Raw genomic sequence first — 16,972 nt, 5'->3', positions numbered from 1 at the left:
TTAGTTACAAAAGTTTTACGGAGGTACATAAACAAAGACATCTTTTTAAATTTACTTAGTCATAGCATTGATCAACAATTCTCAGGTAATCACAGAATACTCCTAATAAAGGCTGTAGCAAGCCGCTATATTGATATTAGGATGTTCTATATGTGCAAGAGTAAGACAGACAAATCTCTCAGTATGAGACCTCTTATTAATAAAGTGGTATTATTTAGTTGACACTTTAGTGGAATTCAAATTGTTTAAAAAGAAATAAAATAAAAATATTGTTTAAAAATTCTTGTAAACATTGTTGACATCAATATAATAAAGCTCTTTCATTTTTCTATTTTTTATTCGAGGGCTCGATATACCATCATATTTTGAGCTAGTTTTTGTACCAGCTTTATACATAGGATGAGTGTCTCAAACTTTATATGTTACGGAAAATAAACGAAAAGCCGGTGAATATCGACAATCGCCTGTTGAGTTAGTTATTGTTGACAGTTGCAACAGCTAAAAAGTAGTATTTTCAACCGTTTAAAATATCCCGCGACTTTGACACTAGCTATAATATCCCTTATCATAGGCTCGCATTACTGGAAAAGGGATCTTTATATGCAGATATAACAATTCCATAGAAACCACAATAAGTTAAAAAAGGATAAAGAACACGGCATGTCTTTGATACAATTCTTTAATTACCTACCTATATACAATAACTAATTTTTATATAAATATATAAAATAATTATAAATAAATATATAATTTATATTAATAGTACATGGAACTAACATATCTAAATGTATATAAACTTATGCAAGTGCACTTGCTAATTATTGTTTTTTACTTGTATGTAAATGTTATAATTTTAAAACCATATCATTGACTGGTTTTGTACATTTTTTTAAACTTTATGTATGTAATAAATTTTATAATTATTATTAAAGTGTACTTGAAGAGTACTAAAAATGAAAGTAATTTTATTCCAAATAACTATTATTAATCTAACTCAATGCTTATTCCCAAACTATAAACAGTAAATCGTAAATACAGTTTGAATTAATTTGAATCCGGACCTGCCCGTCGCCATATTGGAGAGTACACCCTGTCAAATTAAGTGGTCCCATTTAGTAGATACAGAAATATCGTCTGTGTCATATCCCCTCTCTTAAATATCTCTGGTTGACAGCATCCTACGTCACAATGGTTGACAGGGTTGCCAAGTATAATCTTGTTACATCCTCCCCCTTTGGATTAGACGTAGAAGATGACTGATACAAAACATGTATGGTTGTTGATTGTTGGCGAGGGCTTGGGACAAACCTAGGGCATCATACATGGGAGTCTTGGTAACGCTTAGGACGGTGCTTAGATCTCTGCATAGAACCATTACTCTTTGCAGGCAAAGAGGTACTTCTGGGGTCACTGGTTGTGGTTTCAGGTACACCAGAACTTACGGATTGCTGCGTTGGCTTTAGGTGTCGTTTTGGGATAGCCCCTTTGGCTTCATCTGGAACACCTTTCTGCAACGTGTTCTTTCGTCCTCTACTACGTAACTCATGTAGAGGTGTTATAGGCGAATTGGAATCATCCTCCACAAAAGGATGGAGAGCAGATACATGGTACTTTCCAATTGCTATATCCGGGTGCGTTACAGTTGCTAACTCGTACGAAGTAGGAGAAATTTGGTTGAGGATAAGGTATGGGCCATCGCGACGCGGCGCAAATTTGGAAGACAGTCCTGCATCACTCTTACTAAGGATGTGAGTCTTTACGAGAACTTTCTGTCCTTTATTGAACACAACGGTTTCGCGAAAGTGTTTATCTGCGTACAGTTTCGAAGCGTCTTGACGTAACTCATTATTCTCACGCGCACTTAGTAAAATGTCTGTATGTCTGCGCAAGTACGGCGTTATCTCAGGAATAACCGTTACACTCGCGATAATAGCTCGTAAGTCTTTATGCACATCTGTGGGCGTACGTAGCTCACGTGCAAAGTTCAAATAAGCCGGGGAATAACCGGTAGCTAAATTTGGTACCATTTTCATGGAAAAACGAATACTGGGTAGCACTTCATCCCAATTAGTATGGTCCCTTTGCACTAATATAGAAATCTGAATCTTTAGATCGCGATTTTTACATTCCTTAGGATTTGAGGCAGGGTGATAAATAGGAATGAGTGATTGCTGAATACCTAGGCAGTATGTAAACTGCTGCATTATTTTACTAACGAATTGGGGTCCATTGTCACTTATTATTTTACGAGGGGTGCCGTATCGTAAACATATTTCGCTTATTAGTACCTTTGTGCACTCCTCCACAGTAGCTTGTTTTAACGGGAATATTTCTATCCATTTCGTGAAAATATCTTCCACTGCGAAAATCAATCTGTTTCCTTTTTCAGTTACAGGTAGTGGACCCACTAAATCAATTGCGTATACTATAGCTTCTCGCTCTGTCGTACTATAGTTACGTTCTGCGGCTGTGAGTAAGCGCCAAGTGCATATGAACTTGCGTCTGTTTTTATTATAAAAGAGTTTGTAAAAGTTGCTTGTTGCAGAATAGGAGCTTGCGTAAGCAATCTTTTAAGAGTTTCATAAGCCTGGTTTTGTGCCGGTCTCCAAACAAATGCTACATTCTTCTTAGTTAAGTCTGAAAGAGGTTTGGATATACCTGCGAAGTTTGACCAACTACAAGTTTGTAAAAATGATAAAACATGTTTAACATTGCGTGATATAGGCATGTCAGCAACTGCTGATATCTTTCCAGGATCAGGAGCGATCCCATTGGGCGTCAGAAGGTGCCCTAAATACTTGACAGAAGAGCGCACAAAAGTACATTTCGCCCTATTTACACACAATTTAAATACTTGCAATCTTTGAAACACATTAGTTAGATCGTTGATATGATTTTCAAACGAACTAGATAGAATAATAATATCATCTAAATATGCCAAAATAGTGACACTTGGTAATCCGCTGCGAAAACGATCAATAAGCCTTTGAAAAGTAGCAGGCGCGTTTCGGAAACCAAAAGGCATACGATTAAATCTAAAAATACCAATAGGAGTAATAAAAGAAGTTTTATCTCGATCTGATGGACGAACACTTATTTGATGATAACCACTTTTCAAATCTAGTGTTATCATAAATAGTGTCTGTGTTGTCGCATGCAACAGATCGTCCATCCTCGGCAGAGGATACCTATCTGGTACAGTTATTTCGTCGAGGCGTCTGTAATCGACGCACATGCGAAAAGTACCGTCTTTTTTAGGAACGAGCACAGTAGGTGCAGCATAAGCTGAGTCGGATTCATCAATGATTTCCATTTCCAATAAACGATGGATTTCATTTTTGAGTATTTCAGTTTTCTGAGGAGTTGTCCTATAAGGAGGCACAGCGATTGGAATATCACTGGTTAAATTAATACAAGGTTCAGTAAATGGTGTAGGTTCCATAAAAACACCACTGTACTGATTTATCAAGCATTGTAAGGTACTACGATCAGAAGTATTTAACTGTGAGGCTTCGTCCTGTCGTAAAGTGAGTTCAAGAAGGTTAATTGAAGCATTGCAGGAGTTAGGTTCCCGTAATAATTTATGTTGAACATTAAGAGAATCAGCAAATGAAAATTTCATTTGAGGGATATTAATAATAATATCAGCATTTTTTAAGAAGTCTATGCCAAGAAGAGTTTTAACTAATGTGTGCTCAGGAAATACAACAAAAGTTGTAGGTATGGATCTATCTAATAGGAAAACCAAACATTCAAAAATATGAGCTGTTACTGTGCGGCTTACGCCGTCAGCAAGCACTAAACTCATTTCCTTGGAAACATAGTGTAGACCTTTATTTACAAAATGATTGTATAGCTTAATTCCAGCTATAGTACATTTTGCTCCAGTATCAACATATGCGCAACCACTCAAACCTATGACACTTATTGGTAAGAGGGGGCGATTATTCAAATTGTTAGTTTCTGCTAAAAGAAGCTCTACAGAAGAGGCTGCTTCTGTAGTAATAGGATTTACAGAAATTTTACAGTTAGGACAATTAGTGCGAACATAACCAGGAGTATTGCAACAATAACAAACTACATTGGAAGAACGTTGAGGAGGTACATTTGAATTGCTAGGATTCGTATTTAGACGACTAGGAGGTACATACGTGCTAACTGAATGATTAGAATTAGATTGCTTAGTCTTTTGATTTGAATTTTATTTTGAAAGGGCCCTTTTCTGGATTTGATTGAAATTTTATTCGACGATCAGAGTCGATAACAACTAAACCTACCTTTAAGGATGCTTCGATTTCTCGAGATTCCATTAAAAGTTCCTTAAAGTTTTGAAATTTATTTCTTGGTAGCCTTTTTCGTAATTTGCGTACCAGTAAGCCATAAACCATATCCAACTGAACCTCTTTAGTTAGGGTATAAGGTAATTGTGCAAGCAAAGCTCGAATATGGGAAACAAATAATTCAGTAGGTACACTAGAATTTTGTTCACGCGAGAATACTTCTCGAAATATTAAATGAGGTGGAAGTTTTTTCGAATAGGCATCTTTTAAGGCCTGTACAGCATCTTCCCATGTGAGAACTGTATTTTTAATACCTTGGCACCATGTAGCAGCAAAACCATTAAGCAGCATGGATAAACTACGAAGAGCATTCTCATCACTTATTTGGGAGCAGTCCTTAAAAGTGATTACATTATCAAGAAAAGCTTCAACATCAGCATTAATAGTATCCTCAAAACGAGCAGTACATTTAACGAAATTTCCACCTGACATATGTGTAGGAGTTCTCATAAGATCTCTGATTTGTACCAAAAAATCTTCAGATACTTGTTTATTGGAATTAGTAAGTACTGAAAGTAAAGATTAAAACTGATCTTGAGACATTGTCATCATAGTAGGAGCAGAACACTCTCCTGTAAGATTTTGTGAATTGGCTTTCGGCCTTGTTCAAGATATAACAGACAACCAAATATCACTAAATATGCAATAAAATTATTTTATTGTAAAACTGAAATGGTTATATAAGCAATAAAAGTTATTTTATTGAGAATGGGATATAATTATATACAATAAAAGATTTTATTGAATGAGTTATATAATTATATACGCAATAAAAGTTATTTTATTGAGAAAGTTGTATAATTATACGCAATAAATAATATTTTATTGAAAAAGTTGTATATTAAACGCAATAAAAGTTATTTTTATTGAAAAAATTGTATAATTATACGCAATAAATATTATTTTATTAAAGAAGTTGTATAATTATACACAATAAAAGTTATTTTATTGAAAAAGTTGTATAATTATATATTTTAATAGAAAATCTGAACAAATTGGATAAAATTTTACATTTGGCAACAAAATGTTGAAAAAATTTGAAGAACTACGAAATTATGTTAGACATAGGCAACACTGCGTAGAACGACAAACGAAAAAGAGTATTCGCTAGAATAATCGAAATTAATCGAATGCCGTACTGTCATGATAACGTCAATGCAAAATCGATATGCCGGCATGGACAAGCGTAAAACCGCGCGAAATGGAAGGTGCCATGCTGTGAAAGTAGGGTTAATGATTCAAAAAAAAAAATACTTACAGCGAAATCTATGGTATCAAAAGCACTTTAACACCTACGAAATAATGTACATTCTCGGCCACTAGTTGGGACGCCAGGTTTAAGGGGATGGTTAGGTTGGGATGTGATTCTCGGGAAAGAAGGGTTCATTTCGTAATAACTTCACTGCAAATAGGTAGCAACGCACAGGTTGATGTAAATTATAGTAAAACACATTGCTTGATGTGGTGTATGCAGATGAAAAATAAAACAATTAAAACTACATTATACGGATACACACATGTTGATTGAGACAATATGACAATGACAATGAATTATGGCAGACCACCGTTGACAGCATCCTACGTCACAATGGTTGACAGGGTTGCCAAGTATAATCTTGTTACAGTAATACTTACTCTTAACATTCATCATTCATTTAAACACATTTGTGACGTATGGAACTAACATTTCAGTGAAAAAAGTATAAACAAGTGTTTCGGAAAACTGCAAACTAGTGTAGATAAACAAAGTTGTTCCAGAGACTTAATATTTAGCTGTTTCCTGACTCCAAAGAAGTAATGACACCAGTAATGTACAACATTCCTGCTACTAGGTGATATCACTTTATTTGAAAATTTTGTGCAAAATTTATTTTCAACAGTTCACAAATCTCACAATGCACTTTTAAAGAAAATATTACCGTATTAAATACAGATTCTCATATAATGAAAATAATAGTTTAAGTACATAAGTAATATCATATTATCATAATAACTGTCATTATTAAAAGTTTATAACAATTTGCGCTCAATATAATTAATATAATATAATATATATATATATATATATATATATATATATATATATATATATATATATATATATATATATTATCATAAAAACAATCGTTATTAAAAATTTATAACATATATATCGATACCTAAACTCCAAAAACTCTTAACTTTAAGGTGAGGTTAGGATGTGATTCTCGAGAAATAAGGGTTCATTTCGTAATAACTTCACTGTAAATAGGTTGCAACGCACATGTTGAGGTAAATAATGATAAAACACATTACTTGATGTAGTGTAATCCGATTAAAATAAAACAATAGACTACATTATTGAAAAAACTACATTATGCAGATACACAAATGTTGTTTGCTGGATAGACAATATGACAATGGCGGATGTCGATATGACAGACGTTGACAGCATCCTACGTCAAAACGAGTGGCAGGGTTGCCAAGTATAATTTTTGTTACATCCTCCCCCTTTGGATCAGACATAGAATATGATTAAATATTCTGTATGTCTTATCATAGAATATGATAAAACAAAACTGATTATTGGCGAGGGCTTGGGACAGACCTCGGGCATCATTCATGGGCGTCATGGTAACGCTTAGAACGGCGCTTGGAACGCCTGGGTCTCTGCATAGAACCATTACTCCTTGCAGGCAAAGAGATACTTTTGGGGTCACTGGCTGTGGTTTCAGGTACACCAGAACTTGCGGGTTGCCGCGTTGGCTTTAGGTGTCGTTTTGGAATAGCCCCTTTGGCTTCATCTGGAACGCCTTTCTGCAACGTGGTTGAAGGTCGTCCTCTACTACATAACTCATGTAGAGGTGTTTTAGTCGAATTGGAATCATCCTCCACAAAAAGATGGGGAGCAGATACATGGTACTTTCCAATTGCTATATCCGGGTGCGTTACAGTTGCCAACTCGTACGACGTAGGAGAAATTTGGTAGAGGATAAGAGTAGATAGACTATGTATGTCTGAGCACATCCCCTAAATCGCAACCCTTAAAATCGCAACCCCCGGTCGTAAGTTCCAAAAGGCTTAACGTAGGATGACGTACGAGGGCTCGTTGGAAAGGGGATGAAAAATGGGGTTGAATGAAATATGTGCCGTGCGCATCGGAGCATGCCAAAAGGTCATTACGTCATATCTTTGTTTCTATTGGTCCGATCGTGACGTACGAGGGCTCGTTGGAACGGGAACGAAAAATGGGGTTGAACTCAGTATGTGCCGTGCGAATTGGAGCATGCCGAAAGGGCATTATTAGGTATCTTCGTTTCTATTGGTCCGATCGTGACGTACGAGGGCTCGTTGGAACGGGAACGAAAAATGGCGTTGAACGCAGTATGTGCCGTGTGCATCGGAGCATGCCGAAAGGGCATTATTAGGTATCTTTGTTTCTATTGGTCCGATCGTGACGTACGAGGGCTCGTTGGAAAGGGGATGAAAAATGGGGTTGAATGAAATATGTTTTGTGCGCATTGGAGCATGCCAAAAGGTCATTACGTCATATCTTTGTTTCTATTGGTCCGATCGTGACGTACAAGGGCTTGTTGGAACGGGGAGGAGACGAGGAATACTTTGACACAAAAAACAAAGATGACAGCATTGTCAAATGGGCGCTAAAATGTATCTTCGTTGCTATTGGCCTGATTTTGACGTATGAGGTGTCAAATGAAAGCGTTGGTGACACAAAAGCCATGTCAACGTTCAGTATGGACGTTCTTCTTCTTCTTTTCCGTATAGTGCCTAAGAGAACGTGACAGTCGGCGCAGAACGTGAAATGTCAGGTGACATCCGACGTAGAACGTGACATTCTACGCAGAACGTGAAATGTCGCGTGAAATGACGTTACATTCGACGCAGGACGTGACAGTTATGTGTCAGTCAACGCAAGACGTCGCTTGACATACATAGAGTTATGGAATTTAAATAAAACAACCATTAAGAGGGAACACATTAACCTTTATTCGTATATAGTTACAATTTTGTTTAACAAAGTTTTTAATTGTTTTAATACGCCGTCTTCAGGGTAGGGTATTCCAAAAAGTTCCCAGCTAAACGTTCCTGCTGCTAAAACTTTACGTGTGTATTCGCTATACTTATAATAGGTATTGTTCTGGAAAAAGTAAATAAACCCATCCGTGTAGCGGAATGCTGATGTTATTTTATCTGGTAGTCCTGGGAAGAGATAATTTATTGGTCCACGGTTTAAGACATCTCCAGCTTCGTTAAATTCAGTATAAGAATTATCATTGTATAATAAATACGTTTGACCGCTGTTTGTTTGAAACAAGGCATTTATTTTGGTTCTCGCAGGTATAGAAGGAAACATAAAACGTTTTTGAATTTTTAAATTGGGAAAAGATGCAGCGTAATACTGATTATTGCTTATAGTTACTAAGTGTCTCTCGGAATTCTGAAAAACATGTGAAACGTGCCTAGACCTTAACTCTTTGGGGAAATAATCGGTAATTAATTCAGGCGCATCTCATTTAAATCAAACTTCCATATATACGGGCCAGATCAAACGTACATTCGATAATTTGGAAATTGTGGAGGTGTAGCTAGAAACATGAAATCGGGATATTGAATTAGACATATGTTTTTTATTGCAGGTGTTTTCGGCAAATAGGCCCTGTTGTTTAGTGCAGGTGTTTTCGGTACATTGCTCCTGGTTTGCGAAATTGTTCGCTTAACTGGTGTTGTTGTTGGTATGGGAACTGTTTTTGGTCCATATAGCATGCTCATTGCCTTTTTATCATCATCACCAAAACTTGGCACATCTTGGTGATACCAAGCATACATAATAGACGAATCACTAGTACTATGTTCCAGTCCAAGGGAATGACCAATTTCATGCATTAGGACAGCCAAAAAATTGACTTTACCATCAGGAGCTCTGCCATTTCCTACATACCACCGTTCATTAGCATCAAGATGAATTTCGGTACATTCACCGTTTGCGCTGGGATAGTATGCGTGGGCCAATACTTTTCCGGGACCATCGAAATTAAATGAACATTTAGAGGTTCCTTGACAACTTGCTCGAAAATTATGATTATTTGGCACCACAGTTATAGTAATATCAGGCTTTGAAGAAGGTATTATTACTCGTTTAAACTTTAAATTAGATATTTTCTTCCATCTAGCGAAAGCTTCTGCAGCAAGATTTATATAATCAGGAATACTAATAGCTTGAGGGAAATACCAGCGTAAAATCGTTTTATTCCACTTCGAATGAATTGCATAGTTATTGTCTCCAACAGAACATTTAGGCTTATTAATCATATTCATAGTATCATTATTTAATGTTCCGGTCACCGGAAGATTGTATCTTTCTTGAAATTCAACGAAGGCCATATCTATACTAGAAATAGCATTACTTGATGTATTGAGATATCCGAAACGTTTAAGAAAAGAACTAGCATATTCCAGAGTGCTATTCTCTGCACACACAGATACAGAGAGCAACAATAAGACATGTAAACAGACAAGCATCTCGATTTATACTAATTTCCAAAAATTGTTAATACAGTTATTTATACAAAAATCCAAACACACACATCTTCTGACTGAAGAAGTTTTTGTGTAATATTAACCGTATTTTTATAAAGCATATATTATATGGATAAAATTAGTATTAATCAAAGAATTGAAATTATATACAGAAATATATTAAATAATATGTTAAAAAATAGTGCATTTGTTACCAAACCCTGCAGTGATTGTTACTCCGAGATATTTAAAACTCTCCACTCTTTCAAAGTTATATGGGTCTATTGTTACATTTTGCCCTATTCTATCTCGTCCCTTTTGTCTGTTGATGCACATGTATTTGGTTTTCTCTTCGTTTACCCTAAAACCAGTTTTCTTTGCCTCTACCTCCAATTTATTAAAATTCTCCTTCACATTGGTGACAGTGTTTCCCACAATGTAAATGTCATCTGCGTAAGCTAGTAGTAATTTTGGTTCATTTACTGCCAGTAATTCTGTTTTAAGGTGTGTTGCTCTTACTACTTTCTCCAGGATGATATTAAAGAGGAGAGGTGACAGCGTATCTCCTTGTTTCAGGTCATTGCTTATTTCGAAAGATTTTGAGAGTTTGTTACCTATCCGTACTGGAAATCTATGAAGAGATTATGGATAGTTCTATTGAATTCCCATCCTTTTTCAAGCAGTTGTCTTAGAGTAAAGATATAATCTATGGTCGATCTATGTTTTCTGAAACCGGCTTGGTATTCTCCCATGAATAATATACACTAAGCTCGTAACGTCTAAATGGCTCAACGTACAACAACGCGCAAGGTATCGAGGGAAAGGGGAGGTGGTAACGAATATGCTAAGACAAAAAATAAATGCAAAGACTGTGCCAAAACGGCACTATATCGTATCTCTGTTGTTATTAATCAGATTACTATGTGTAACACGTTAAATGAAAGAGGAGGGAGTAGCAAATACGTTAACACAAAAAACAAACGCAAAGACATTGCCAAAACGGCATTACGTTATATCTCCGTTTCTATTGGTCCGATCATGACGTACAAAGGCTCGTTGGAAAGAGGAGGATATATCGAATATGTTATCACAAAAAACAAAAACAAAGACATTATTTAAACGGAACTATATCGGATCTTCGTTGCTACTTATCGGACTGTAGCATAATAGACGTTGAACGAAAGGAGAGTAGTCACCGAGGCTAACAGAGAAACAAACATCTTTAGTCTATCGCTTCTCTCTCGAAATAATGTATGAAAGGCAAGGTGACGCTTTCACATGATTAATCGAAGAACGTATACCATTCTTACAGTATGAACAAACCAAAAACATCATCTGTAAAAAATATCTTCTCTGATTGAGTACTACTATACACGGATCTCCACTTAACGTACAGAACTCATTGAAAAAATGCCTCTCTCTCTCTAGATATCTCGAAACAATTCATACGTAATTGAAATGGATAAAACGGATAAACCAACATATTATATTACTTGCTGTAGATATCAGCCATATGATTACTTCACTACAAGGGTTCCATCTGAATGTTTAAAACTATAGATGAGTCTCCTCTGAACGCTCATTTATTTACGGTCTCCCACGGAGCGGTACATTATTAATTCTCAACGTTAATGTGATTAAACATCCACTGCTGGACATAGTTCTTCCACAGAGTGGTGTATAACTTAATTCATCATTTGTTAACACTTAAACATCAGCTCGCTAATATCTAACGCATAGCATACGTATTTATTTATAGTATGGCGTACAATAAGAATACATAATTAAAAGTCAATATAAAACGTTACATAAAGGATTACAAACGAACGTCCAATGTATTAATAATAAAATGTACAACATTTTCGATAAAATTTAATTTAATGTAAAACGACAGACCGTCAGTCACATTGTTGAAGAATGCCCCCGAAGGCGATTCCCTGGAGTTTTCGATGACTTCCTGAATGCGACCGAAAATAGCAGACGTATATAAGACGCAATATAACGCATATTAGACGTACAACAGACGTATACCAGACGCATATCAGACGTATATCAGATGCAAGCTCTGACAGAACAATCACTAAAGAAAATCTGTCGAAAAAAAAACAAAATTTGGCACTACTCTGACATGGACACGTCCAAAGGATGGACGACAACAGAATAACAAAAAGTATTATAATGGGCACCACAGGAAAGACGAAGGAGATGCAGGTCAACAACTACTCTACACAACTCACCAATATGATTATGATTATGATATACGATATCATTTTGTTGCATACTATATTTTATCTACAATAATTACCATTGCACAGTGATATTCAGATATAATCCAATAATGAGGAGGCCTAACCAAAGTATGTATACCATTCTTCCAGTATGGCCAAACAAGTAACGTATATTACTCGACATAGATATAAGTTGAATGATCACAAACCGACAAGGATCTAAACGTTCTCTACAAGCCACATCTGAACGGCCTCTACTATACATAAATCTCCACTAAACGTTCTCTACAAGACACATCTGAACGACCACTACTATATACAAATCTCCACTGAACGTACAATTCGACAAGAGTCTCCGCTGAACGCTCACTAATACACACAGATCACATCTGAACTTACAATTAGCCAAGAGTCTTATCTAAACATCCACTACTATACATAAATCTTCAATATGACCATTTTTCGATTTGTTCCATACTATATTACTCTACAACAATTCCCACTTTACAATGATATATATTCAGATATAATCCAATTATGGCGAAGACTAACCAACAAATGGTTACCATTCATAAATTATGTTCAAATCAACTAACGTGCCAAACGGCCATTACATTATATCTTCGTTGTTATTTATCTAATTTTGACGCACGAGACGTTAAATGAAAGGCGAAAAGAAAGCGTAAATATTTGCATACTATAGTTTATCTACGACGAGCAAGTAATATATTGTTTTATAGTGAATAATGAACATTGGTCTCTGTAAGAATATATGGTATATGTAGGTAATTTAGGTATATTAACAAAGAAAAATCAAATTAAATACTTTTGTAGAGTATATATAGTTATAGAGTATATTATGTTATATGAAAGAAAAACTCAGCCATCAAGTAAGGACATGACTACCACAATACGCTACGCTAACTCTAAGACAGAAATGCTGTACATGAAATGATAGAAAAAATCTGTAAAATATCTGATATAGAAACACGTAAGACAGAAATGGACAATAATAATGGACAATAATAATAGAAAATGTTTAAAATATCTGACATAGAAACACGTAAGAGAGAAAAGCTGAGGATAAAATGATAGAAAAATGTATAAAATATCTAACATAGGAACACGTAAGGCAGAAAGCATAAACAATAATGATGGAAAATGTATAAAATATCTGACATAGATACATGTAAGGCAGAAATGCTGTACATAAAATGATAGAAAATGTGTAAAATATCTGACACAGAAACACGTAAGGCAGAAAGCACGGACAATAATGTATAAAAAATCCAACATACAAACACGTAAGACAGAAATGTTGTACACAAAATCATAGAACATGTGTATAATATCTGACATAGATACACGTAAGGCAGAAATGCTGTACATAAAATGATAGAAAATGTGTAAAATATCTGACAACAAAATTAAATAAAAATCTAAAATACCGAAAGAGAACAGATATTCGGATCAGATCTAGAACCTTTATATAGAATACATTTGTATATGCATAAAAATAATTCGGTACGTATGTACAAGAGTCAAATTTCACGTATTGGAAAAGCCAAACAAACGACGCATGGAAAAGCCAAACAAGAAACGCAACGCAAAATCAGTTGTATGAAGTATGTACTTAAAACACAATAATTAGTAATTTTTACAAAACCCCACTTGTAAATTATATGTATTTTCAAATTGTGGCTTAAGTGTAATCATAATGTTTATATTTGTTAAAAAATAATACATATAAAACACACATCTTTATTTATTTAATTCATTCTTGATGGATGAAACTCTCCTCGGTTATTGAGATGAATTTAGATTCTGAAGTATTTCGTTTTTTCTTAGTATCGCAACCGCCAGGCTGCGATAAATAGTAAATAATCTCTAGATAGTGCAATTCGTCTGCTAATAATTCTGCTTCTGTTCCATTTAGCGCATCGATTTTGAAAGAATTTTAAATCCATTTACAAGCGTGTTTGAATCATTATGTTCGTTATAGAGAGTCCACAGTTCTTCCAGTCGGTCAAGTATCTGTTTCTCCGTTATAACCCCTTTATCGACTCTTATGGTGAAATCAGCATGAATTTTATTTTCTACCTGTATATCTGATTTATTTACCTTATTTGATATTATGTCTTCTTTTACACTGTTGTTGTTTTTCTGAATGATATAGCTTAGTAAGGTATTTCGGAATTTCCTGAGGTATCACGTATGGTCTGTAGCCTTCTTTTACACTACTGTTGTATGACTGGTGTGTCTTGGTCAATTCTTGCGGTACCATATAAGCCCTGTGGTCTTCTTCTTGTCGCCTATCACTTCTTATAATATACAGAGTATAGTTTTCTTCGTATTTTCTGGTGTGAGATTGGTGACGTAAACGACACCGTGTGTCTCTGCACGTCTCTGTGTACCTCTGTCTACGTGTCACAGATGGCTCTGTGTGCCTCTGCACGTCTCTGCGTACTTCTGTTTACGTATCATAGATGGTCTCCAAGTCTCTCTGCAGGTCTCTGCGTTCTGTCAACGTTTAATATTAACTGCAAATTCTTCTTCTTTTTCGTATAGTGCCTGAGAGAACATGACATTCGACACAGGCCGTGACAGTTATGTGACAGTCGACGCAGAACGCGACATTCGACGCAGGACGTGACATTTCACATGAAATGTCACTCGAATTAAGTTTAGACAGAGTTTCGATAAGTAATTTATTAGGTTAACTCGTGTCACGCGTCACGTCAAAACGTCACTTTTGCATCCAAACGTCACGTTTTAACATCAAAATATCACCCGCCACATATCATGTATAAGCGGCACATTTTTACGTGAAGACATCACGCGTCACGTCAAAACGTCACGAATCACGTCAAAAACGTCACGTTTTAAAGTCAACACGTCACACCTTACATATGGATAACATGGGAGTAAAGCGTCTTTTCGTCTCTTGAGTAAAGTTAGCGATGGGTGAGCGATGCTTAATTTATTAGGTTAGGTGGTGCCGCGAAGCGACCAGACCTAGCGTCAATACGTGAAATTTGACTCTTGTACATACGTACCGAATTATTTTTATCCATATACGAATGTATTCTATATAAAGGTTCTAGATCTGATCCGAATATCTGTTCTCTTTCGGTATTTAAGATTTTTATTTAATTTTGTTGTCAGATATTTTACACATTTTCTATCATTTTATGTACAACATTTCTGTCTTACGTGTTTGTATGTTTGATTTTTTATACATTATTGTCCGTGCTTTCTGCCTTACGTGTTTCTGTGTCAGATATTTTACACATTTTCTATCATTTTATGTACAGCATTTCTGCCTTACATGTATCTATGTCAGATATTTTATACATTTTCCATCATTATTGTCCATGCTTTCTGCCTTACGTGTTTCTATGTCAGATATTTTCTATTATTTTATGTACAGTATTTCTGTCTTACGTGTTTGTATGTTAGATATTTTATACATTTTTCTATCATTTTATCTACAGATTTTCTCTCTTACGTGTTTCTATGTCAGATATTTTATAGATTTTTTCTATCATTTCATGTACAGCATTTCTGTCTTAGAGTTAGCGTAGCGTATTGTGGTAGTTATGTCCTTACTTGATGGCTGAGTTTTTCTTTCATATAACATAATATACTCTATAACTATATATACTCTACAAACGTATTTAATTTGATTTTTCTTTGTTAATATACCTAAATTACCTACATATACCATATATTCTTACAGAGACCAATGTTCATTATTCACTATAAAACAATACATTACTTGCTCCTCGTAGATAAACTATAGTATGCAAATATTTACGCTTTCCTTTCGCCTTTCATTTAACGTCTCGTGCGTCAAAATCAGATAAATAACAACGAAGATATAATGTAATGACCGTTTGGCACGTTTGTTGATTTGAACATAATTTATGGATGGTAACCATTTGTTGGTTAGTCTTCGCCATAATTGGATTATATCTGAATATCATTGTAAAGTGGGAATTGTTGTAGAATAATATAGTATGGAACAAATCGAAAAATGGTCATATTGGAGATTTATGTATAGTAGTGGATGTTAAAATAAGACTCTTGGCTAATTGTAAGTTCAGATGTGATCTGTGTGTATTAGTGAGCGTTCAGCGGAGACTCTTGTCGAATTGTACGTTCAGTGGAGATTTGTATATAGTAGTGGTCATTCAGATGTGTCTTGTAAAGAACGTTTAGTGGAGATTTATGTATAGTAGAGGCCGTTCAGATGTGGCTTGTAGAGAACGTTTAGATCCTTGTCGGTTTGTGATCATTCAACTTATATCTATGTCGAGTAATATACGTTACTTGTTTGGCCATATTGGAAGAATGGTATACATACTTTGGTTAGGCCTCCTCATTATTGGATTATATCTGAATATCATTGTGCAATGGTAATTATTGTAGATAAAATATAGTATGCAACAAAACGATATCGTATATCAATAATCATATTGGTGAGTTGTGTAGAGTAGTTGTTGACCTGCATCTCCTTCGTCTTTCCTGTGGTGCCCATTATAATACTTTTTGTTATTCTGTTGTCGTCCATCCTTTGGACGTGTCCATGTCAGAGTAGTGCCAAATTTTGTTTTTTTTTCGACAGATTTTCTTTAGTGATTGTTCTGTCAGAGCTTGCATCTGATATACGTCTGATATGCGTCTGGTATACGTCTGTTGTACGTCTAATATGCGTTATATTGCGTCTTATATACGTCTGCTATTTTCGGTCGCATTCAGGAAGTCATCGAAAACTCCAGGGAATCGCCTTCGGGGGCATTCTTCAACAATGTGACTGACGGTCTGTCGTTTTACATTAAATTAAATTTTATCGAAAATGTTGTACATTTTATTATTAATACATTG

General features: G+C 35.3%; 1 protein-coding gene across 1 annotated transcript; it reads right to left on the bottom strand.

Annotated features, from left to right (window-relative positions):
- Positions 1-8,885: 8,885 nt before the first annotated feature.
- LOC140446525 (matrilysin-like) lies at positions 8,886-9,722 on the bottom strand. Its single transcript, XM_072539083.1, has one exon. The coding sequence runs from the start codon at positions 9,720-9,722 to the stop codon at positions 8,886-8,888; it is 837 nt and encodes a 278-aa protein (XP_072395184.1).
- Between the last annotated feature and the right edge of the window lie 7,250 nt (positions 9,723-16,972).

The sequence above is a fragment of the Diabrotica undecimpunctata genome, chromosome 7 (genome assembly GCF_040954645.1).
Source record: "Diabrotica undecimpunctata isolate CICGRU chromosome 7, icDiaUnde3, whole genome shotgun sequence".
Taxonomy (NCBI): domain Eukaryota; kingdom Metazoa; phylum Arthropoda; class Insecta; order Coleoptera; family Chrysomelidae; genus Diabrotica; species Diabrotica undecimpunctata.
This window is presented reverse-complemented; position numbering and strand designations above follow the sequence as displayed.